This window comes from Bubalus kerabau, chromosome 12 (genome assembly GCF_029407905.1).
Source record: "Bubalus kerabau isolate K-KA32 ecotype Philippines breed swamp buffalo chromosome 12, PCC_UOA_SB_1v2, whole genome shotgun sequence".
NCBI lineage: Eukaryota > Metazoa > Chordata > Mammalia > Artiodactyla > Bovidae > Bubalus > Bubalus kerabau.
Window position 1 is genome coordinate 29,374,959 of NC_073635.1, and position 22,370 is coordinate 29,397,328.

The 22,370-nt window shown below is 41.6% G+C and overlaps 1 protein-coding gene across 17 annotated transcripts in view; it reads right to left on the reverse strand.

The window, feature by feature from the left end:
- The window catches only part of FRY (FRY microtubule binding protein), a 428,392-nt gene that overhangs the window by 98,418 nt on the left and 307,604 nt on the right, over positions 1–22,370 (reverse strand). For all 17 annotated transcript variants that reach the window (XM_055542409.1, XM_055542410.1, XM_055542407.1 and 14 more), the window contains 6 exons: positions 18,571–18,678; positions 9,488–9,746; positions 7,304–7,486; positions 4,912–4,998; positions 1,366–1,625; positions 707–896 (listed from right to left, as the gene is read on the reverse strand). In XM_055542409.1, coding sequence (XP_055398384.1) covers positions 707–896; positions 1,366–1,625; positions 4,912–4,998; positions 7,304–7,486; positions 9,488–9,746; positions 18,571–18,678 — 1,087 coding nt within the window. The remainder of the gene's footprint in view (positions 1–706; positions 897–1,365; positions 1,626–4,911; positions 4,999–7,303; positions 7,487–9,487; positions 9,747–18,570; positions 18,679–22,370) is intronic.

Here is a 22,370-nt window from a genome sequence, read left to right on the forward strand (position 1 = left end):
CTTATTATAACAGTCTTCTTTTTAAAAAAAAAACCAACAAAACTATTTTTTTTTTTTACCACTGAGCCACAGGGGATCTCAGCATTGAAACATGTACATTACCATATGTAAAACAGATGACCTGTGTGAGTTCAATGCATGAATTAGGGCACCCAAAGTCGGAGCTCGGGGACAACCCAGAGGGACAGGGTGGGGAGGGAGGCGGGAGGGGCGTTCAGGATCGGGGGAGGACACATGTACACTCGTGGCCGATTCATGTTGATGTGTGACCGAAACCATCACAATATTGTAAAGTAATTACCCTCCAACTAAAATCAATTAATTGAAAACACAACTATGTAAATCCACAAAACCATCTTTAACAAGATAATTTAATCAAGACCCAGGTTAAAGGTGAGTACTCGATGAGGCGAGAGAGAAATGCAGTATGTGGGGCACCAAGCCTCAGGGCACTGATAAATACCAGTCACTCTACGATTTCCAGCAAGTTCCTTAATTTCCCTTTATTTTCAGTTTCTCAATTGTCAGGGGAGGAATAATAAATTATTCACACAAACACTTAATGGAATTTAGAAATGTGTAGGATGAAAACTCTGATCCCATATACTCCAGATGGCAGGCACAGTGCAACGTGCACTGTGAACTCTAGACAGACAAGCTAAAAAAAAACCTTACAGAATAATTCTTCTGAAGCATGTCATGTCACCTTGTTATCGTAGCTCACTGTACCATCAGGTGTCGTGGCCATTATTTCTGGAGTGGAGGCTCGTAAGTGTCCCGGGCTCATAATACTGGGTTTTGCAACTCCAAAACAAAGAATAAGGTAATTTCTCCACAACGTAACGTAGTTGTCTCCGCTGCCAGCCGTGCTGGTTTTCTTGGCATTAATAGGGCTACTAGAAATATGGGGTTGAAAACAAGAGGGAAAACTAAGTTCTGGATTTTAAGGTATCACTTATTCAACAAAGATGCTGGGAAGGGCCCCAGCTGAGTTGAACAATTACCTGTCCAGGACTGTCTGGACAGGGAACGTCTCTATTGGTTGGAGAGTTGAATAGAACTTTCTACCCTTTCAACCAGTAAGAGGCTGAGATTCTATAGTCAGATAATCACACTGATGATTAAGGGAGGGGAAGAAACTAGCTCCAGACATGAACTTTTAACCTGTTTTTACTCAACACTAAGAATTCTGTAGTAGGATGTTCAGAAACTCCTACATCGGCAGTGGGGTTCTTAACCACTAGCGCCACCTAGGAAGCCCTGTTCAGAAGCTAGAGGATTCTATCCCGATCTCTAATATAAAATGTAAAAGGGGGAAATTACGGTAAAACAAGCAGAACAGAGGGAAGCGTAGGGGCCCCTTACTTCGGGTCCACCAGGGGCATCACGGACTGCAGCCGCGTGAAGGCGTAGGGCCAGGCGTAGCTGAGGGCGGTGGGGCAGTGCTTGGGCAGGTTCTCCTGCCGGAGGAAGCTGAAGAGGCAGAGCACCCAGGGGTCCTTGACAGACTGGGCGAAAATCCAGACGTGGGAAGGGCTCTTCACGTCGTAATGGCTGTTGACCAGGACAGCGTTCCACTCCACCAGCCACTGCAGGTCCACGCTGTGGGTCAAGGGTAGGGTTGCCTGCAGGTGCAAGAAGCAGGCTATGACGCGATGCTGAGCTGCACGGTCCATGTCCTCGCGGACCCAGTGCCTCTTCCTCCACAGTGCTCTGCCCGTCTACCTCTGCCTCGGGCCCAGCTTAGAATCTCAAACACCCCTTCCACGGCCCCCCCGCCACGCCAGACCTGGGCTTGCGGTCATGGTCATTCCTACGTGAGGCTGTGGGTAGCAGAAGTGATGTTTCAATGTCACAGAGCCCTGCACACTAGTACCCAGGAGCTGACCACTAAATACTTGTCAAGCAAATATACGACATTAGTTAAACTCAACCATGGATGTGCCAATTTGCATTTCTGAAAAGCTACTAATCTCTGAGATTTGTGTGTTATTACCTCTGTAATTAGGCTTTTTTTTTTTTTTTGCTGTGCCCTGCAGCATGTGGAATCTTAGCTCCTCAACCAGGGATTGAACCTGTGTGCCCTGCAGTGGAAATTCACGAGTTCTGACCACTGGACCACAGGTAAGTCCTTGTAATTAGTTTTTTTTTTTTTTTTAAAGTCATGATTTTTGTTTACCTTTCCGTCAGTCAGCTCAGTTGTGTCTGACTCTTTGCGACCCATGGACAGCAGCACGCCAGGCCTCCCTGTCCATCACCAACTCCTGGAGTCTACCCAAACTCATGTCCATTGAGTAGGTGATGCCATCCAACCATCTCATCCTCTGTCATCCCCTTCTCCTGCCCTCAATCTTTCCCAGCACCAGGGTCTTTTCAAATGAGTTAGCTCTTTGCATCAGGTGGCCAAAGTACTGGAGCTTCAGCTTCAACATCAGTCCTTCCAGTGAATATTCAGGACTGATTTCCTTTAAGACGTACTGGTTGGATCCCCCTGCAGTCCAAGGGACTCTCAAGAGTCTTTACTTGGACTGAAATACCTTCCCTATGGCTTATGGAGATGGCTACATGTAATCCCTTTTACGAAGGGCATTTTACTGATGCTTTTTTGAGGTTAAGATACCTACTTATTTTTGTCCTATGATGTCAAGCCAGAATACATTCTAAAACCCTTTGAAAGGTGCATGCTACATGGGTGCAAAGCACTTTGGTCCTGTCCGACTCTGTGCAACTCTGTGGACTGTAACCCACCAGGCTCCTCCTCCTCTTGCCTAGGATTCTCCAGGCAAGAATACTGGAGTGGGTTGTCATTTTCTCCTCCTGGGGATCTTCCCAACCCAGGGATCGAACCAGTGTCTCTGATGTCTCCTGCATTGGCAGGTTCTTTACCACTAGTGCCAAAAAGATACCTGTATCTATATTTAATATCTATACCTATAGATATATATTTACATACTGATAACACACAGTTTCATGTATTTCATTCTCTTTTAAGTCCAGACTATCAAACTTGAGGAAAGTTTCAAATAATCTAGCTGCTGGGCCAGGAGATAGAAATGCTATTATATCTGTCGGGCACGTAAAGTGCTCCATTTTACCTGCAGGGTCTCTGAGTTCCCATGGAGCAGAGGGGTGGCCCAGTGGCCTCCATGGTTAATGGGCCGAAGAGGCACAGCTTCAGCTTCAAAGCCCAGGACTTAAGGCTCCAACACTGGCTCTGCCCAACGCCAGTGCCCTGGGAACATCTCTGAACCCCCCCGAGTCTCTGTCCGCTTAATTTATGACCTGGAAATGACAGTGCTGATCTCACCTAGTTTTTAAGTAAATGACAAGAGATGAGGGATGTCAAACTCTTGCACAAAGCAGGCGCTGTTTCCCCCCACGCCTCTGCTCCCCTTTCTGTGCATCTTCTCACATGCGTCCCTGTTGACCTGGCCACCCCGGCTCAAGATTTAGATTCTGACAAACACAGAACAAAACCACGTGAACAGAATATGATCTGAAGGGAAACAAGATAAGTATATAAAACAATTACACCTGATGGTCTTATTTAGTGTAAAAGCAATCTGAATTTCTAGACGAAGAGGTGGTGGTGGTTGTTGTTTGGTCCCTAAGTTGTGTCTGACTGTGTGTGAACCCGTGGACTGTAGCTTGCCAGGCTCCTCTGTCCATGGGATTTTCCAGGCAAGAATACTGGAGTGGGTTGCCATTTCCTTCTCCAGGGAATCTTCTCAGCCAAGGGATCAAACCCAGGTCTCCTGCACTGCAGGCAGTTATTACCACTGAGCCACCAGGGAGGTAGCACTATTCAGTATTACTGTTAAGGTCTGCATTGCTTGGCTAATAGTTTTAGTAATTTCACTAGTTTTAGTAATTACTGTTAATATTACAACCACAAGCAAGAACAGGGCTGCTAAAAACAGGGACCTCTGTTCAATCTCAGTTAGAAAAGCGCACAAATTTATTTATAGCTCTTTGTCAAATATGCATCTCTTCATTTATAATTATTTGTCTGGAATACGCAAGGGGCATCAGCAATGTCAGTTCTACAGATCCGCTCTGCCTCCCTTCAGTCATTTACCTAAAATCAATCTAAGTCTCATTACTGTGTTATACTGATTTTTTTAAATCAAGTAATTAAAATCCGTTTTACTTTCCCTTCTACTTGATCAGAAATTAAAAATTTGCCAATATGCGCTTTAAAACAAAGACTGTCCAATAAGAATTAATTTAAAAAAATAAAATAAGACAAAGAATGTATTTGTGTATGAGCTTGTGTCAAGCTCTATTATGCTCAGAGTCCAGATATGGTCAAGTTCAGGCCCTAACATACTATGTAACTATGGCCTCATCATTTTTGAGTTTCTATTCAAAAAAGAGAATAACTGTGAAAGCATCTTGTAAATTGTAAAGCACATTAATATAGGCTATATAGAGCTTTAAGTGTAATAAATAAAACCAATAAATTTTTTAAAGGATCCTGAGAAATTTCTGAAGTTTCAATTTGCAAAATTTGTATCCATCTTCCTCAGATTCAAATTCTGTTTTAAATAATGTTTTTATTTATTTGGCTGCTCCAGGGTTTAGTTGCAGCATGTGGTATCTAATTCTCCCTGGTATCTAATTCTCCAACCAGGATCCAACCTGTGCCCCCTGCATTGGGAACGCAGAGTCTTAGCCACTGAACCATGAGGGAAGTCTCACAAATTTTCCTTTAAATTTATCTGAAGGTCTCCAGAACTAGTATCTAAAAAACTAAGTCTTGTTTTCCTAAGCACATCTGTGTCAGTCTATTAACCTGACATAAAACCCCAGAATTCTTCTACGTGGTTTTTTTCTCCATATCTCTTTTCCAGAGAGGCCCAGAGCTTATACTTAAGGATTATCAGCAAGCAGGATCAAACGTGTACTTACTGAATCCGAAACTGCTACATGAATAAAACTTTCGAGGATGGAGGAACTTAGCTGATCCATGACATCAATCATAGGTCTGTCATCGTCCTGTACAGAAGGAAGGCGATTACTCTCCGTGGGAAAACGAGCCCTTCCACCCTCCCCACCGCCTTTGTCCAGCACAAGCAGCAGAACAGCTTGCAAGGTAGTGATAAGGGTTTTTGCACAGAAAAGTGAGTGCCGAGGTGTGAAAAGTAGGGGGTAAAACTCCCTGCGGTTCTGAGTTTAGTCTTACAAGTTTCAGAGGAAGAAAATTAGAGCTCCAATTTGACCTCGTACTGAAAAGACACTTCAATTTCAAAAACTCATGTACATACACTTATTGAGACTGGAATCTAAACCTTAGGATCACACCTTATTCACAAAGTGTTCAGGTCGTCATTAATTTTAAGGAATGCAAAAGCCACAAGAGTATGTTTTGCCAGACCATGATAAGGCTACATACTTAAGTCACTGATCTGCTAAAATAACATTAACTGTTGACTATGATTGAATTTCAGTCCCAAAGAAAGTGCACCGGAGACCGACCGCACCCTCTCTGCAGTCCCTATGTTGGGCACAGCTATTTGGTAAAAGAAGCAAACTGGGAAAAAAGCACAAAAGAAAACATCTTACAGGAAATTCTTCTACATGAATAGTGCTTATTCACATGAACATGTGTATATTTGCCATTCTTTAATATAGAGAGGCTCAGAAATATGAAATCATTTAATTAGAACCCTTATAGGAAAGCTTCGGAATGTCCTTACGAGGAATGTCCTCATTCATACTTGCATATGAATGAGAATGATTTCAAAAAAGTTGTGGCTGAAAAAAACAAACAAAAAAACAACCAAGCTTATGGATACAGAGAACAGATTAATTGGTTCCCAGGGATTGGGGGAGGGGTGGCAAAATGGGAAAAGGAAGAAAACAGTTATAAACTTCTGGCTGTAAGATCAATAAGTCACACAGATGTAATATACAACATGGCAACTAGAGTTAACAAAACCATATCGCAAATTTAAAAGTTTCTAAAAGAGTAGATCTTAAAAGTTACCACAAGAAAAAAAAAAATCTTGTAGCCATGAGTGGTGATGGATGTTAATTATTTGTTGTGGTGAACATTTCGCAATATAAACAACTATGGAATGCTGTACACTTGAAACAAACAATGTTGTATGTTGCTCGTATCTCAATAAAAAATTTTACCTAAAAAGACCAGCTGTGGCTGGTTAAAGAAAGTACCATATGAGAAGCATACTTAACACAGCTTGCTGAAGTAGCAAAGAACCTGGGCTTTACAGGCATATATAAATATGGTTTTCAATTCTAGCTCTGCCACATCCTAGCTGCTGATTATAGGTATGGCATTTAACCTCCCTAAACGTCACTCTAAGAATCTGTGCAATGGGAACAAAAACAGTATTGATTCTCAGGTTCTTGTGAGTTTATACCTGAGGTTATTCTCAGGTAATTATTAGCCTCACAATAATAATTATCATTATTACTATAGAGACTTAATGAAGGTTTATCAAAATACACCATGTCCTAAGAGATCCATTCACTAGATCCCAGAGATGTCCTAAAACACATCAGAAAGCTTGCTGTAGAAATGTGAGCAGAAAGGACTGGGATACATTTGAAAATATTTTGTAAAGACAATGATCATTTTAAAACCAAGATTAGTGATTAAGAACAAGAAAATGGAAAGTAGCATTTTTCTAAATAAGCATGCGAAGTATGTCCTTCTTTCATCAACTTATGGATAGGGTTTGGCCACCTGTGCCAAAAGGCAATGAACCTTAACCTTACCCCTTAACCAAAACAAGGGCGTACAGCGCTTGACCAAGCACAGACGAACAGCTGGAGACAATCATTAATTAATTAATTAGCTCATTTCTCTTGTCTCAAGAGGATATGTTTTCTTGTGATGCCATTTTTGTACCACTATTGAGATTAAACAACTTTCAGTAAGATAGAATGTTTGATACTTTGCTCATTCTAAACTGGAATGCATTGTTTTCTCAAGTTCATTCTCTACTATAAATGTAATAACAACTTCTTAATTCTATGTACTCTGAACATTATGAAAGAAAATGTTCTGTTACTGAATCATAAGATTCACTTCTTTCCAAAGCACCATCACGTAGAAAATCAAGAATGGTCTATTCTATTGCCCACAGAATATATAACTTAGTTCCTGCAGATCAAAAGTACGATTTCACAATTACAAACCCACCCTCTTTCAAAAATTATTTGTTGACATCATGTGACATGAAAGTACATAAAACAGTAATGCATTCTTTACAGTTTTTAAACTTTGAAACTGTTGAAAGATATGAATTGGAAAATTCAGAAAAACAATCCATACCTCAGGCTGACCCAGAGCGACAAATAAAGCTCGAATTTCCTTGAGTATTAAAACAGACAGTTTGCGTGTGGCCACCTGGAAACTGCAGAGTAAAACCAGGGCAAAACCTTCCACAGCATGGAGCACACTGCAGTGGGGACCTCGCTCCGACTGGACTCGGTGGCTGGAGCCATTGGCAATTAGCTGTCGCGCAATGAAAAAAAAATTCTAAGTTCAGAAAAACAACAGTGGAAGAAGTCGCCACTTTCTATGTACGTCTGGCACATTTGACCTTCTAATACTAACATAAATTACACTGGCTTAGAACCAAACATGTCTATGAATTCATTATTATTCATGAAATATCACAGATCCCTTTTTGTTTTCAGATCACTTACTAACTACTTTGGAATACCATCAACCCTCTGGTAGTTCTAAAAAGGAATACCTTTTCAAAGACTATTAGTAAGAATAAAAACCACTTCTATCCACACCATTTGAAATGACCCTATATATTTAAAGTGACCTAATTTGGTTTTACTTAAATTTTTATAGCGAATTCTCTATTTTAGTTAATTAAATTGAAGTTTCAAATGTTGACTTTCTAATCAGATTTGGTGACCTGTTTTCATGTTAGTTTTTAATCTGGGTTTTGCACGTTAAGGAGAAGGGTTCTGAAACTTCCCAAACCAAGTGAGTCTAAAACAAGAGCAAGCAGACAACAGGGCAGATTCCGCCTTCATTTCCAGCTTCCTTTTATAAGCATATGCAACCCTTGTTTTCCTCCTTGTCATCTTTTGGCGAGTATAGGACACAAGGATGGAGAAATGCCCTGAACCTGCTCTCTGAGGTCAGCCCATCTGGGATCTAAATATTCTCATACTTCCTGAGCCTTGACATTCCTCAGACCCTCAGTTAAGCTCTTCTGCAGCCAGACAGTTCCTCTATGGGCTCATTGCCAGTGCCAAGTCATGCTGCCAGGGTTCTCCTCTGATTACACTCTTTCTCAGTGTAAATGAGGAATGCTCTTCAAAATGTTATCATTATTTTTTTACCATTCAGGTTTGAGGCATGAAAGAATAAAGAAACTACAAGCCTACTTTCTTCTCTGGATAGTGGAGAAAGCAACTAATTTGTGGCTGACTAAGGAGATCCAACCAGTCCATTCTAAAGGAGATCAGCCCTGGGTGTTCTTTGGAAGGACTGATGCTAAAGCTCAAACTCCAATACTTTGGCCACCTCGTGCGAAGAGTTGACTCATTGGAAAAGACTCTGATGCTGGGAGGGAATGGGGACAGGAGGAGAAGGGGAAGACAGAGGATGAGATGGCTGGATGGCATCACCGACTCAATGGACATGAGTTTGAGTGAACTCTGGGAGTTGGTGATGGACAGGGAGGCCTGGCGTGCTACAATTCATGGGGTTGCAGAGAGTCGGACACGACTGAGCGACTGAACTGAGGGACAAAAGAAACTGGTGGGCAGCTAACTTTTATATATCCGCATCCACATCTAACCCTATATCCATATTCATATCTATATCCGTATCTGCTTTAGATTCATATCCACATCAACCTCTATAATGCACATCCAACTCCATGTTTATACTCATATTCATATGCCTTAGACTCATAGCCATATCTGCTCTAGATTCATATCCATATCTACCTCTATAATCCACTCCACCTCTATATTCATATATCTATATTCATATACCTTAGACTTATACCAATATCTATATCCATGTCTGCTCTAGATTCATATCCATATCTAGACCCATAAATACATTCATATCCAGTTCTAAATCCTAATTCATATCCACATTCAGCTCTAGATCCATATGCATATCTAGATACATATCCATACCTAGATCCATCTCCACATCTACATCTAGATCCACAGCCACCTCTATTATCTCTTCCCTATGGTCATCTGCTCATACAAACAGATTTTGAAACCTAATTCTCTGAAAGAAAACAATTTCTACTTTCTAAATGCTTTGTTAATAAGTCTAACCTGATGTGACATAATCATGCCCTGAGTTTCTTGGTCACAGTTTAAGCAGATTGCAAAACTCAGGGTCACTCCTTGGAAGAAAGTTCCTAGACAGCTGAAAATAAGAACCCAGCAGGTTCTCTGGGCTGCCACTTATATATATATACGTACTCTGTAAAAGATCAATTAATGGGAAGAGGGTGAAAATTACCTCTGCATTTCTGATTTTGTTGGCCTGTTCGTAGACTTTTCCTTGCGTTTGTATCACCAGTTTCCACTGGGTGAGCAGCTGGAGCAGGAGCTTGAGGGATGAATCAAGGAGTGTGTGATGCATGTCATTTACTTCCCGAAGCAGGAAGTTGGTGAAGCCAAATAGGACATCTTCCCTCCAATCTGAGAAGTCAACAAGTAAACCCTGAAGAGAATTCTGGGCAATATGTCGCAGTTCATCATCCATATGAATAGAGAGCCTGTAAGATGAATAAAGACAATGACGTCATTTACTAGTTTTTCTTCTATAGCTCTAAAGGAACACATGTAGGGCTTTGCTTTTATCTGTGTCTGAAAATGGGTTACCCTCACCTAATATGACAGTTTTCACTCAGCTCCCCTAATGTTAACATCTTATGTAACCACGGCAATTGATTAGAACTAAGATGTTAACATTGGTTTGATGCTATTAACTAAAATACAGATTTTATTCAGATTTCACCAGTTTTCCATTAATGTCCTTCCTGTTTCAGAATGCAATCCAAGGTACCATGTTGCATTTAGCTGTATGTATTTTTTAATACATTACTGACTATAAAATAAGCTCTAATAGTATCAAAGCTTACGACTCTTCAAGATGGTACTGGAGAAACTAAGGGACTCGTCCAGAAGTTGAGTGAAAATGAATAATTAAAAGTTAGGTCAGTTATCCTCAATTGGTTTTGCCCCCACCAAGGGATTTTTGGCAATGACTAGAGACATTACTGGTTGCCAAACTTGGGAAGGTGCTCCTGGTATCTGAGTAGAGGTAGAAGCCAAGGATGCTGCTAAACATCCTCCAACACACAGGACAATGCCTATGACAAAGAATTATCTGGCTGAAAATGCTGATAGTCAACAGCTAATTCCATGATCAGTATTCCATGTAATGGCTATATCATAGTTTAATATTCACCCTGAATGGCATAAGGATAGTTTCTGTGTTTTGATTATAAGAAATAAAGCTTCTATCAACATTCATGTAAAATAAAATGCTGATAATGCCAAAGTTGAGAAATCTTGAGTTTGTCAACCGAAGAATAACAGTGTATTTGTGATTTAAGCTAGAATACAAATAATATTAAATCTCAACATTGGTATGCAGCATTAGAGCTAACATCACTCTTTATAGATTTACTCATTCACTTATTTAATATATACACATTTTTGAGGCCCTCCTAAGATTCAGCCCTTGGATTGGCTGTGTTTACCGGGTAGAGTGTTAGCTAGAGTGAGGCGTGAGACAGGCCTGGAGAGGGAGCAGGGTGGTTTGGTAGAGGGTCTGTGGGCCACCCAAGGAGGTGACGTAGCACTAAGAGGTTAGCATGTGCACTCTGGAGTCAGAGCACCTGATCACTGTCTTTGCCTCTGTCAAGCACAGCTATGCGACCACGTGCTAGTTGCTGAACCTCTCAGCCTCTGAGCCGCAGTCGGAAGACTGGGATAACAGCTGTACTTGTATCTCATAAGCCTGCTGTGAGCTCCTCAGAGATGATCCACGTACAGTGTTGAGCAGCACACCAAGCATGGAGTATATGTGAGCACCTGGTGCGTGGGAGCTCTTATTACTGGAAGAAAATGAATTGATTCTGAAAGTTACAGGGGGAAGTAACAGGATGAGGCTCACATCTGAAGGAAAAATAAGTTAGGCAGGAATACGGAGGGTGCCTTGAAGAAGTCACAAGACTGAGGGCAGAGACCATCTGGGAGGTCATTACAGTGACTCAGGCACCAAGTGGTGGGGGCCTGACCCAAGGAAGAGAAGACGTGAGGAAGGGAGAGATGGAGAGTGAAGATACCTAGGATATAGACTTTCCAGGGCTCAGCAGCCTGGAAGTGTTCAGTGTTCAAGAAGAAGGTGGCCGAGTCAACAGGGGTCCCCATTAAGTAGAACATAATATCCTCAACCAATAGAAAAAGAAATTGTGAACCAGAGTGGTTAAGGAACTTTCTCAAAGTCCAGGATTCCAGCTCAGGACTTCTCATCTTTAATGCAAAGTTTTCTCCACAAAACAGGTCTGGAACAGTTCCATATTTTTGAATAGACAGTATTTCAAAAACTTGATATGGAATATCCTTATTCTCTAGAGCAGGGGCTCCCAACCTCCGGGATCTAATGTGATGATCTGAGGTGGTGTTGATGTAATAATGATAGATATAAAGTACACAATACATGTAATGAGCTTGATTCATCCTGAAACTACCCCCCTGCCCATTGCCCCATCTGTGGAAAAATTGTCTTCCATGAAACTGATCCCAGGTGCCAAAAAAGTTGGGGACCACTGCTTTAGAGCATGAAGTACACTAATTGGTCCAAATTTGACCAGATAACCAGGCAAAAGCTCATTCATAAGCAGGAAAGATGTATTTTCTGTTCTAAAAGCAAGTGAAGTTCTACAAAGATGCTGAGAAGGAAAAGCTAATTCTTCAGGGCAGACTTGCTATTAAGTCTGCAATTATCAAGCAGATCACAGTTGCCAAAAGAACACACAGAGGTCTTAAACCTGGGGCTTCTAATTAAGGACCAAGGCAGGACATCACAAACTTCCTTTGTATTTCAATCCATTTCTGTTATAGAAACCACCCAGTTTGTGCTATTTTATTATATATAAGAAATCAGGCAGGCACATTTCTTTAGAGTCAAAGTCAAGAAAAAAACCATGGCACGGTCCATTTAGATGAAGCTTTTAAGAAGTTCCAGTACTTTCGGATCTCCAATGAGACTCACTCTACTCTTCATCTCACTTTGTCATCATTCACAATTTGCAATCTGGAATCTGTCTTCATTTTAAACTGACAGTGTGGGATCACAATAAGGACTCTGAGAGTCTGAAGTTGGTTGCAGCCCTTGCTATTTTTGGTGACCACTGCTCTTGAAATAATGGTATTCACATGCTTGACTGGTGAAAACACTCAAAAACATTCCTGGAGTACGAACAGACAGGACCAGGGAGGGGAGAGAGCTTTGGGAATAGAAGGCCCAGTTGATAACAGAAGTGGAATGTTTGTGGAAGAAAAAGGTCCAGTGTCACGGAACTGAGATGGGGTGAAAATAACATCAAGGCAAGACTGAGTGGCAGCAGGTGAGAGAGAAAAGGAAGAAGTTGTGAGAAGGGTTGGGGTCCCCCCACCCCTGCACCCTGTGCTGTGTGATCACATACAATTGCTGCTTCTTCCACACAGAACTTTCTCATTTTCACTTCTGTTAGATTTTTAACCAGATAATCACAGCATCATCTTGTGAAACACACGGGATTGAATATTATAAAAGAGAAAGTGGGAAAAAGATTTTAGCTAACTAAAAAGGAAAAGAAGACTCAGAGGTAAACGAGAAAGATGCTCAGCCACCCCGAGGATGCAGGAAGTGCTGGAAGGCTGTGTGGTGCTGGCCGACCTACTCACAGCCTCCTGGTCCAGTGAGTGATGGGTGGCTGAGGAAAGGGCGCCCCCAAACCCCGGCAGGGCCATCCCACTGAGAAACCGGAAAAGGATGGGTTCTTGCCTGTAACATAAACACCTGTGATTACAATAAACAGCAGTCCTGTGAGAATCTGGAGGCTGCAACTGAGAGAGAAGAGAGACGTTTAGAGAAGGCAACTCAGGAAGTCTGACCAGCTTGGGGACCTGAGGGAAAATTTCTAAGAAGCTGATCTGGTTTCCAGGAGCCGAAAATGGGGTCACAAGTATATGGTTACACACAAGATCACCGACAGGGCTTGAAAGGACTCCACCGTGACACAGGAGTCAAGCACACCCCAAAAATCGCTACTGCCAATGTCAACTGCATGTGTCATCCCCTCATCCCCCTCTCCAGTGGCAGCTGGCATGGGGTGCAGGGACCAGAGTGGCCTGATTCAACAGGAGCCACAGCCAATGGTCCCGAGGCCCTGCTTGGAGTCCGGGGTGTAGGTCAGGGGTGTAGTGTGAGCACTATGCTGAGTAAGGATGTGGGTAAAGTGGGGAAAACCCAGAGCCTGAGCAAGGCCACCTTCTTTGTTGGTCAGACCAGACAAACCACTGAACCAAAAATAATTCCGTAAAGGTGAGCTCCACTTCAGGTGGAGTTGGCTCAGTCGCTTTGAAGAGTTTTGTTGCTGGAGGTACGCTGGGAGCGATTGCAAATTCACAAACTACACCCAGAAGAAAAGCTCCATTAGGAAGGACAGCCTCCTTTCAACTCTGGCAGGACTGACCAAAGGTTATTAGATGTATGAGGGACCTGCTGGCCCACAGCATCACCAAGGGCAGAAAGGGAAGACATGGTTGTGAAGGGAAAGCCCAGAGGGAGACCAGGGTTTCTAAGAGGAGCGACACATGCTGACAGATGGACTGTTAACCTCTGTAATGTTCACAGCAGAAGCAGTGGAAATTTCCTCTCTAAGGTGTTGAGAGAATGAGCTTCCACCATTTACAGTGCTTTGAACTACATCTCAATTAAAATGCAGAAATAAGATGAAGTGTTCTAACAAGGACCTACTGTGTAGCACTGGGAACTCTGGTCAATGTTATGTGGCAGCCTGTATGGGAGGGGAGCTCGAGGGAGAATGGAGACATGTGTAATACATGTAATGTGTGGCTGAGTCTCTTCCCTGTTCACCTCAAACTGTCACAAACATTGTCTGTTTATTGGCTATATTGTTTAGTTGCCAAGTCTTGTCTGACTCTTTGCGATCCCATAGACTGCAGCCCGCCAGGCTCCTCTGTCCATGGGATTTCCCAGGCAAGAATACTGGAGTGGGTTGCCATTTCCTTCTCCATAATTGGTTATACCCCGGTACAAAATAAGAAGTTAAAAAATAGTAAGATAAAATTATAAAGTAAAAAAAAAAATATGATTAAGGGGTTTATCGAGGCAGTATGTTCTCACCTGGCTACTCAAAACAGCCACCCTCTGCTATATACATACAGGCTAAAGAACCAACGATGAATGGTAAATTTAAGTATTTTTCAGATACCACCAAAGGTTGTGGAACTGTGAATGCATGACCTCAAAGTTCTACCAACTGAAAAGAAACACTGCATAAAATGTGCATAAATTGCATAAAACCAATAACATCTGTCACTTCCATTCTGCTTCAGGAAAATTCTATACACTTGAGCAACTGACTTTTACTCTTCTGAAATTCAAGCTCCTTGTCTGAAAATAGGAATGAACGTGTGCCCACTTTCCTAACATGTATATGAAACTGCACTGTACATCGTGGCATAGTATGTTACTCAGATTCAAAGATGCCTAAAAATAACAACTAACATTTGCTCAGAGCTTACCGTGTTCTAGCCCTGATGTTAAGTGATTTGTATGCATTGTTTAATTGTCACAAGCCTATTTCATATTTTTGAAAGGAGGGTCAGCAAACCCTGAATGCAACTAGAGTGCTACAGGAAGTGACGAAGAGCCTGTGGACTGTTGGGTGGACAGGTCCTTCCTGTTGTCAAGGGCAGAGCAGGAAACATTCAGGAGGTGAAAGAGAAAAAAGATGGCAATTGCCAAGGAGAAGAGTAAGCTCCCCCGTCTTTGCTTCTGGCTCAGACAGTAAAGAATCCACCTGCAATGCAGGAGACCAGAGTTTGAGCCCTAGGTTGGGAAGATCCCCTGGAGAAAGGAAAGGCTTCCCATTCCAGTATTCTGGCCTGGAGAATTTCATGGACAGAGGAGCCTTGCAGGCTACAGTCCATGGAGTTGCAAAGAGTCGGACATGACTAAGCAACTAACACTTTCACTTTTCACTTTGACTTGAATTGCTGGGAAGGGAGCCTCTGGAGGACAATCCTTGAAACTCCTGTCACTAAAAACTGACACTTGCCATCTACCTCTACGAAGATTAAATTATGAGCCATTGCAGCTGCTGACCTTCAACACCTTCTGAAAGGAGTTCAGGATGGAGATCAGGAATGAGGCACACTGTGCTCTGGGAAAAACTGGCCTTCTGATAGCAAGATATTTTCAGAAGATTTTATGAGCCTAATTCTTGTATCTCCTCATATCTAGAAAAGCACGAAAATCCATCATGGTGACATGTGCTCCTCGTGAATAGCAGCTGCCTTCAGGAGACTAGCAGAAACCTTCTGCAAAAAATATATGCTCGATTTCACGTATTTCTCCTTCACCGAAATCACATATATACTTGACCTTCCCCCGACCTCTTTGGAGCAGTTTCTCAGAGCTGTCTGAAATGCTGTCTCCCGGGCTACTTTGCCCCCAATAAAACCTAACACAACTTTCATCCTGTATCAGTATATATATATTTTCAGTCGACACTCATTCAGGGAACTGAGCTGTGAGGGGCAGCAGAGCCTGCATGAAAGTTGGTTTGCCGATTATGAAGCAAACCAAGTTTTTCTCCAGTAAAAATGTACCATGGATATGACCAAGAGACTGTCTGAAATAAAAGGGCTCACACCCGTCTGATGAGACCGTGTCAGAAGTCAACTGAATCGAAATGTGACTGGACTGTAGGGGAATAAAGTGAGTGAAGGCTTGGAACCCACATTTACTGCTCTTCAGCTCCTTCACTCCTATCCTGCGACCTTCTTGAGAGCTGAAGGGGATCGTTTTCTCATAGGTCAATGGACCCAGTGTGAGGGCCAGCTCTCTGAGTTATCCTTCCCCTGAGAGAACAGCCTGCAGCTTCTTTTGAAGCTTATGAAAAAGGCCTCTTCACAGGCTTCCCATATAAGTCCAGTCATCTTCTCGACTTCACCCCGAGACTTGAACTCTCAAGAATATTTATTTGTTCTTTCCCCTCATAAAAACAGGACCCATTGCTTTGGGCTCTGTAAGAATGTACACAATAATAAACACGATACACTATAAATAGCATTGCCATTCCAACCACGTCTGACAGAATTCCCTCCTGACATGCCAGGCACGGAGGGTCTGCAGACCCAGGCGTCACTGGACGCTATCAAGGTGATTCCAGAGGTAAGACTCTCCCACTCAGATTTACAGCAGAAGAGCACTAGAGATGTTACCAAAAGGCTGCAAGACATTTAAAAACTTAGCATTTCAAAGGGCTTAGTTACATAATCATCACCAATTAGAAAGTCACTGAAATAAGTGAACTTTGCTTCTACTTCAGTTTAACTGATAACTGTCTTTTTCCTGTTGACATTTTCTTTCAGATGAACCAAGTGCTGCCAGGTCGTCTGTCTTTCAGCCCTCTCAACAGGCTTGTGAAAAAAGACAGGCTGAGGGGTTAAATACTTCGTCTAGATCATATGGCTAGTCAAATGGCAAAGCAGAGAAGCAAAATTCAAGATTTCCCAAGGGAATCAGTATTGTTCCCATTTGGGGGCACCTCCCCCACAACTTTCAAGATGCTGGCCCCTCATTCTCTTGCCTGGAAAATTCCAGGGACAGAGGAGCCTGGCGGGCTACAGCCCACGGGGTCACAAAGAGTCAGACACAGGTTCAGTTGTACCTGAGTGGCCACGGAGAGCGGTCTTTTGTCCCCTGATTCCACACTGCCCCTGAGGCCCTCTCACTCAGCGCCTCTCCTCTGTGGAAATATTAACACTGGTCTTCTGGTCACACCACCCTCCCCACTGCTGTCTATGGCAAATGGGCAGGCTGCACCTCTACATTTTGGGGTGACTTTGGCACTTGTCTCACAGCTTTTCTTTAATGTCTTTGCCATCACTCTGGGAGACTCCATATTAGCCTGGATGGTCCTTTAGAGTATCTTGGTCTCTTTCTTCCTTGGGTCCTCCCATCTCCAAATAACCATGTTTATCATTCATTGGGAATCCACCCTCTGTGCGTAAGTGCTTAGTTGCTCGGTCGTGTTTCACTCTTTGCAACCCTATGGAACTATAGCCCGCCAGGCTCCTCTGTCCATGGGATTTCCCAGGCAAGCATACTGGAGTGGGTTGCCATTCCCTTGTCCAGGGGTTCTTCCCAACCCAGGGATAGAGCCTGGGTCTCCCACATTGTAGGCAGATTGTTTACCATCTGAGCCACCAGGGAAGTCCCATGGATAAATAAGGTTATGCATAATACATCTTTAATCCAATCAGCATCAATATCTGTTATCCCTCTCTGGGCTTCCCACCATTATCAGATTAATCAGCCAGAAATGATACTTTCTTTTATCATGTTATTCTCCACAAGTCCAAACACCTCAGCTAGTAGTAAAGATTAGTTGAAATTATGCCTCTCCAGTCATTTCTATTTCTTTTTATCATGGGGTTTCCAAACTCCTTTTTCTTCTCTTTTTCAAATCATGATGACTTTTGTTCTTCCTTCTTCCACCCTTTCCACGAACCCCATTTCTAATGATTCGGTCTTTCAAATGTATTCAGGTTTAAGTCACTTATGATTTTTAAGTTAAAGACATGCATAACTGTCAACCAGAACTTCAGATCAACATGAGAAAAATCTAGCTTACTTAACTACAATAATATCATTTCATTCAAAGCAAATTAACCTGAGGTTCAAGCTGGACTGTGCATTCTTATGGAGGATGGTGGGGGATAAATATATGGATTTTGGAAGCTTTCTATAGTATAAAACTTAGCTTGGGATCCCTGTTTCTTGGCCCTCCAGGGGTGTGGGTCTCAGATTGAGAATCAGACCCTGAACGAACTTTATCCTGAACAGACTCATCTCATGTCCTGGTCCCGCCTCTGTCCTTGTCCTCATGTCACTCCTGCATTTCTGATTCTGTCTTTCCTTCAAGGGCAGCTCAAGTTCCACCATCTTCCAGGAGTCACCTTCTGCTATCCCCAGACCACGGTAATCCTCCTACCCTCTGATTTCAGGTATCACATATTTTGTGTGCCATTAATTTGCAGAAGTTCAGGCTTTAGATTACTACTTACCTTATGTGCTTATGTCTTTGATTCTATATTAAATTTTAAACCTCTTGAGCATGGGAGTTAAAAAAAAAACTGAAACCAAAACCATTTCTTTACTCTTCCTGGGCATTCTAGACTGTACTGAGAATTAACAAATGTCCATTTTTTTAATGACCATTCTTTTAGGAATCATGACAAAGGGTTAAAATTGAGTTTGGTCAAAAAATGCCCACCACAGTCCTCACCTACCTCGCCAGCAGGTCAATAAGTTCAAGTTTTGACATCCCATCAGGAAGCAGTCGAGGAATAGCAGCAACACAGGTCCTGAAAAGATCTATTTTTGGCTTTCTCTCACCCCTGGAATGTGAAGACAAAGTTTAAACATAAGTCAAAGGTTGTGAAAACATTTTTAAAAATTGGTCAAATATGTAAACAAAGACTAGAATCAAGGCCTTCTGAATCACCGCCTGGTGTCTGCTCCATATTATTTTTTAAAAACAAAACTATTTTAGTGCTTTTAAGCTTTAACAGCCTCAAAAGTATAAATGATAGAAACTCACAAAAGCTATCCTTTGATAGTTTAATTTTAAAAATTCCTTTTATACTTATTTAGTTTGTGAGTTCTCAATAATACATTTTTAATTAAAATTTTTTGTTTTAGCAAACATCAGCTAGCTTTAAAAAAGCATTACAATTAAAATTCCATGTTATTCTTAATATTTATGCCCTTTATAGCTTGGCCAGTTCTAAGAGAACTTACGAACATGTAAATGTTGGACAGAGATAAATATCTGAAGAGGAAAATGTCAGTAGCAGAAGCAGTCAGTGGCTTTCTGTAGGTTTGGTCCCTGTGGGCTGCCATAAAGATACTGAATTTACTAAAATGCCTAAATGCACCAGCATGGAATAAATGTATTGTAGTCATTCCTACATTCAGCATTGAAGAATAGGATTTTAATATATACAAGAAATGGTGCCTCTAACAAACACAAAATCCGAAAGCTTTTCTTTCTAATGAGTTATGCTTCTTCTCTTAGAGTCCCCACTGCTGGTTTTCACTTTTTTTTTTAGTACATCCAAAAAATAAGTCTTTCATATTGTCAAGTAAAATCCTGAAATGTATATAATTGTGCACCCATTTCTGTTTTTTAAAATTATACCAATGGTCCTGACCTCTATGGAGATTTCCTCTTTCTAAGCTAATTAATGTTTTCTATGGGGCTTCACTGGTGGCTCAGCAGTAAAGAACCTGCCTGCCAATGCAGGACATGCAAGAGACTCAGGTTCGAGCCATGGGTTGGGAAGATTCCTGGAGAAGGAAATGGCAACCCACTCCAGTATTCTTGCCTGGAGAATCCCATGGACTGAGGAGACTGGTGAGCTACAGTCTACGGGGTCACAAAAGAGTCAGACACAATTGTGTGACTAAACAAACAACAATGCCTTCTATATTCTGCTGTAAAATGTGAAGGGAAAACATAAATTTGGTGATAAATTACTTCAATTTTTACTAGTTTAAGTAGGTAACTGATTCTTAACCATATATTTTATCAATAACCTTTATGGGAAAACTAAATTACACATCAAATCTTTGAAATAACTTAAGTGATAAAATAAAACAGCATATTTAAATTCTGATTTACTCCTCTGAGAATAAATGTAGAATCGGCACCAAATTTACACAGTCCTAGGGATTGGGGGCAGGAGGAAAAGGGGACGACAGAGGATGAGATGGCTGGATGGCATCACCGACTCGATGGACATGAGTTTGAGTGAACTCCGGGAGATGGTGATGGACAGGGAGGCCTGGCGTGCTGTGATTCATGGGGTCGCAAAGAGTCGGACACGACTGAGCGACTGAACTGAACTGAACTGAGGACACAATAATGAAAATATAAAGTGGCACAGAAGCAATTTCTTCCTGGAACAGCATATTCTATTCTGTGTCGGAACAGCATATTCTATTCTGTGTCGGAATAGAAATGTAACAAGCAGAATCCATGCTCTCTGTAAGCTAAAGAGGATAATCGGACAGCAATTTTGCTCTGTGACTACTTTTTAGCATGTGTTTGTAACTTTGTTAGGAATGAATACAAAACTGTTTATGCAAAAAATGAGACATCTGTCATTTCTAAAATACTTTGTTTTTGTGGGAAGTTGTAAAGATTATTTTCTCTCATTTTCCATGGTCATTTTGCAGGGGATGTACACAGACTCTGTACAGTGGCCTCCAATCAACTGAAGGAAGGAGCAGACTGCAAATGATACCTGTGACGGCCAGAGTTAGAGCCTGGTGACTGATGCGAGTGCTCATGTGTGACACACAGAGTCATTTCAATAGCTCTCCTGACGTGCTCTCCAGATGTTTTAAACACCTGGGATTACTTTCCTATCTGTCGGAAAACAGCCTGACCCTGCCTGGCCTGAAGTGTATGACAAATTCTGCCAGACAGAATTCCCAGCTGATAAAGCAAGCCCAGATTAGAAACTCTCAATGGTGCCTGGTTTCCTTTTACTGCAGTCCTCACTCCCTCGGCTTTTATAGGAAGTGTATGAGTCCCCCAAATGACGTGTGTGTGCACCCAGTCCTGTCTGACCCTTTGTGGCCCCATGGATTGTAGCCCGCCAGGCTCCTCTGTCCGTGGGACTCTCCAGGCAAGAATACTGGAGTGGGTTGCCATTTCCTACTCCAGGGGGATCCTCCCAACCTGGGGATCAAACCTGTGTCTCTTGTATGCCCTGCATTGGCAGGTGGGTTCTTTACCACCGGTGCCACCTGGGAAGCCCCAAATAACACAGTATTTATTAACAGACATTATATAATTATTATTAACAATCATATTATTATATTTACAATTATTACCATTTTTGCCAGCATAAAGCACAAGAGGGATGAGAAATGGAAACAAAGCAACACAGAATGCTTCATGTTCAAGTTCACACCCTACACAAGGCCTGGACCAACCTCAAATACAAACTCCAATAACCATTTCCATTAGCATGGTGTGGACCTCAACTCTCTTTCCCTAAATGCTTATATGATTCTCTAATGTTTCTCCTTGTTTTTTAGAAATGCAGCCATGAAATATTTTCCACTCAAGGGTCTGCTTTAAAACCTAGCACAAAAACTCTTTCTAGCCCAGTTTGAGGGTCTTAAGATGGTTGACTAGGAAAAAGTAAAGAATCACCTTAGAAAAGGTTTGAGGTATTACTAAAATACAAATGAAATGTTTACACTTACATTTAAACCTGTACCCTTTTAAGGTTTTGAATATGTTTTAGTCCTGACCTGTTCTATGACCTCTGCATTACAAACATAGTTTTCCTTTATTTATTATTATTGTTTTGGCCGCACCACATGACTTGCAGGATCTTAAGCTTCCCAACCAGGGATGAAACTCATGTCCCTAGCAGTGGAAGTGTGGAGTCATAACCACTGGAAGGCCAGGGAAGTCCCTCATAGTTTTCTTTTAAACATCTTTCATTTCTTGACTGTTTTCAAAGGAAATGACTATATGGAGGAAGTTTTAAAAGCACTTCTTGTATCTTCTACATTATTGATTGAAAATTGCTTAAACATACTCATAGAGTGCATAATAAGGAAGTTAAAGGTTTATGGACAATCTGGCAATTTGTGAGATAAGTACTAGAGCTGTAGACAAGATAGTCACTGTTATTAACTTTGGTCACTATCACTTCTGCTATCATTTTGGCTGAAATGTCTATAGCAACATGCACTTCATATCATTTCAATCAAATGATTGGCAAGCTGTAGGAAAATATACGTTGTATAACCCATTTTTATTAAAAAAATATATTTGTGTTGACATTGGGAAACTCTGGAATAAATCATCCTTAATAAAGGAAGGGCTGGAGATTTTAAGTGGAGCTCTAAAGATGAGGTTTTCATTTTAACTTGCCATACTGCTAAATATGCATTAAAAATAATTCTGTATTTTTAACTTTATTTTATCATGTTTTGTTTCACTGTACTTTGCTTTTAACATACTAATGTTAATACACACCAATAATATGAACTTTCTTACACA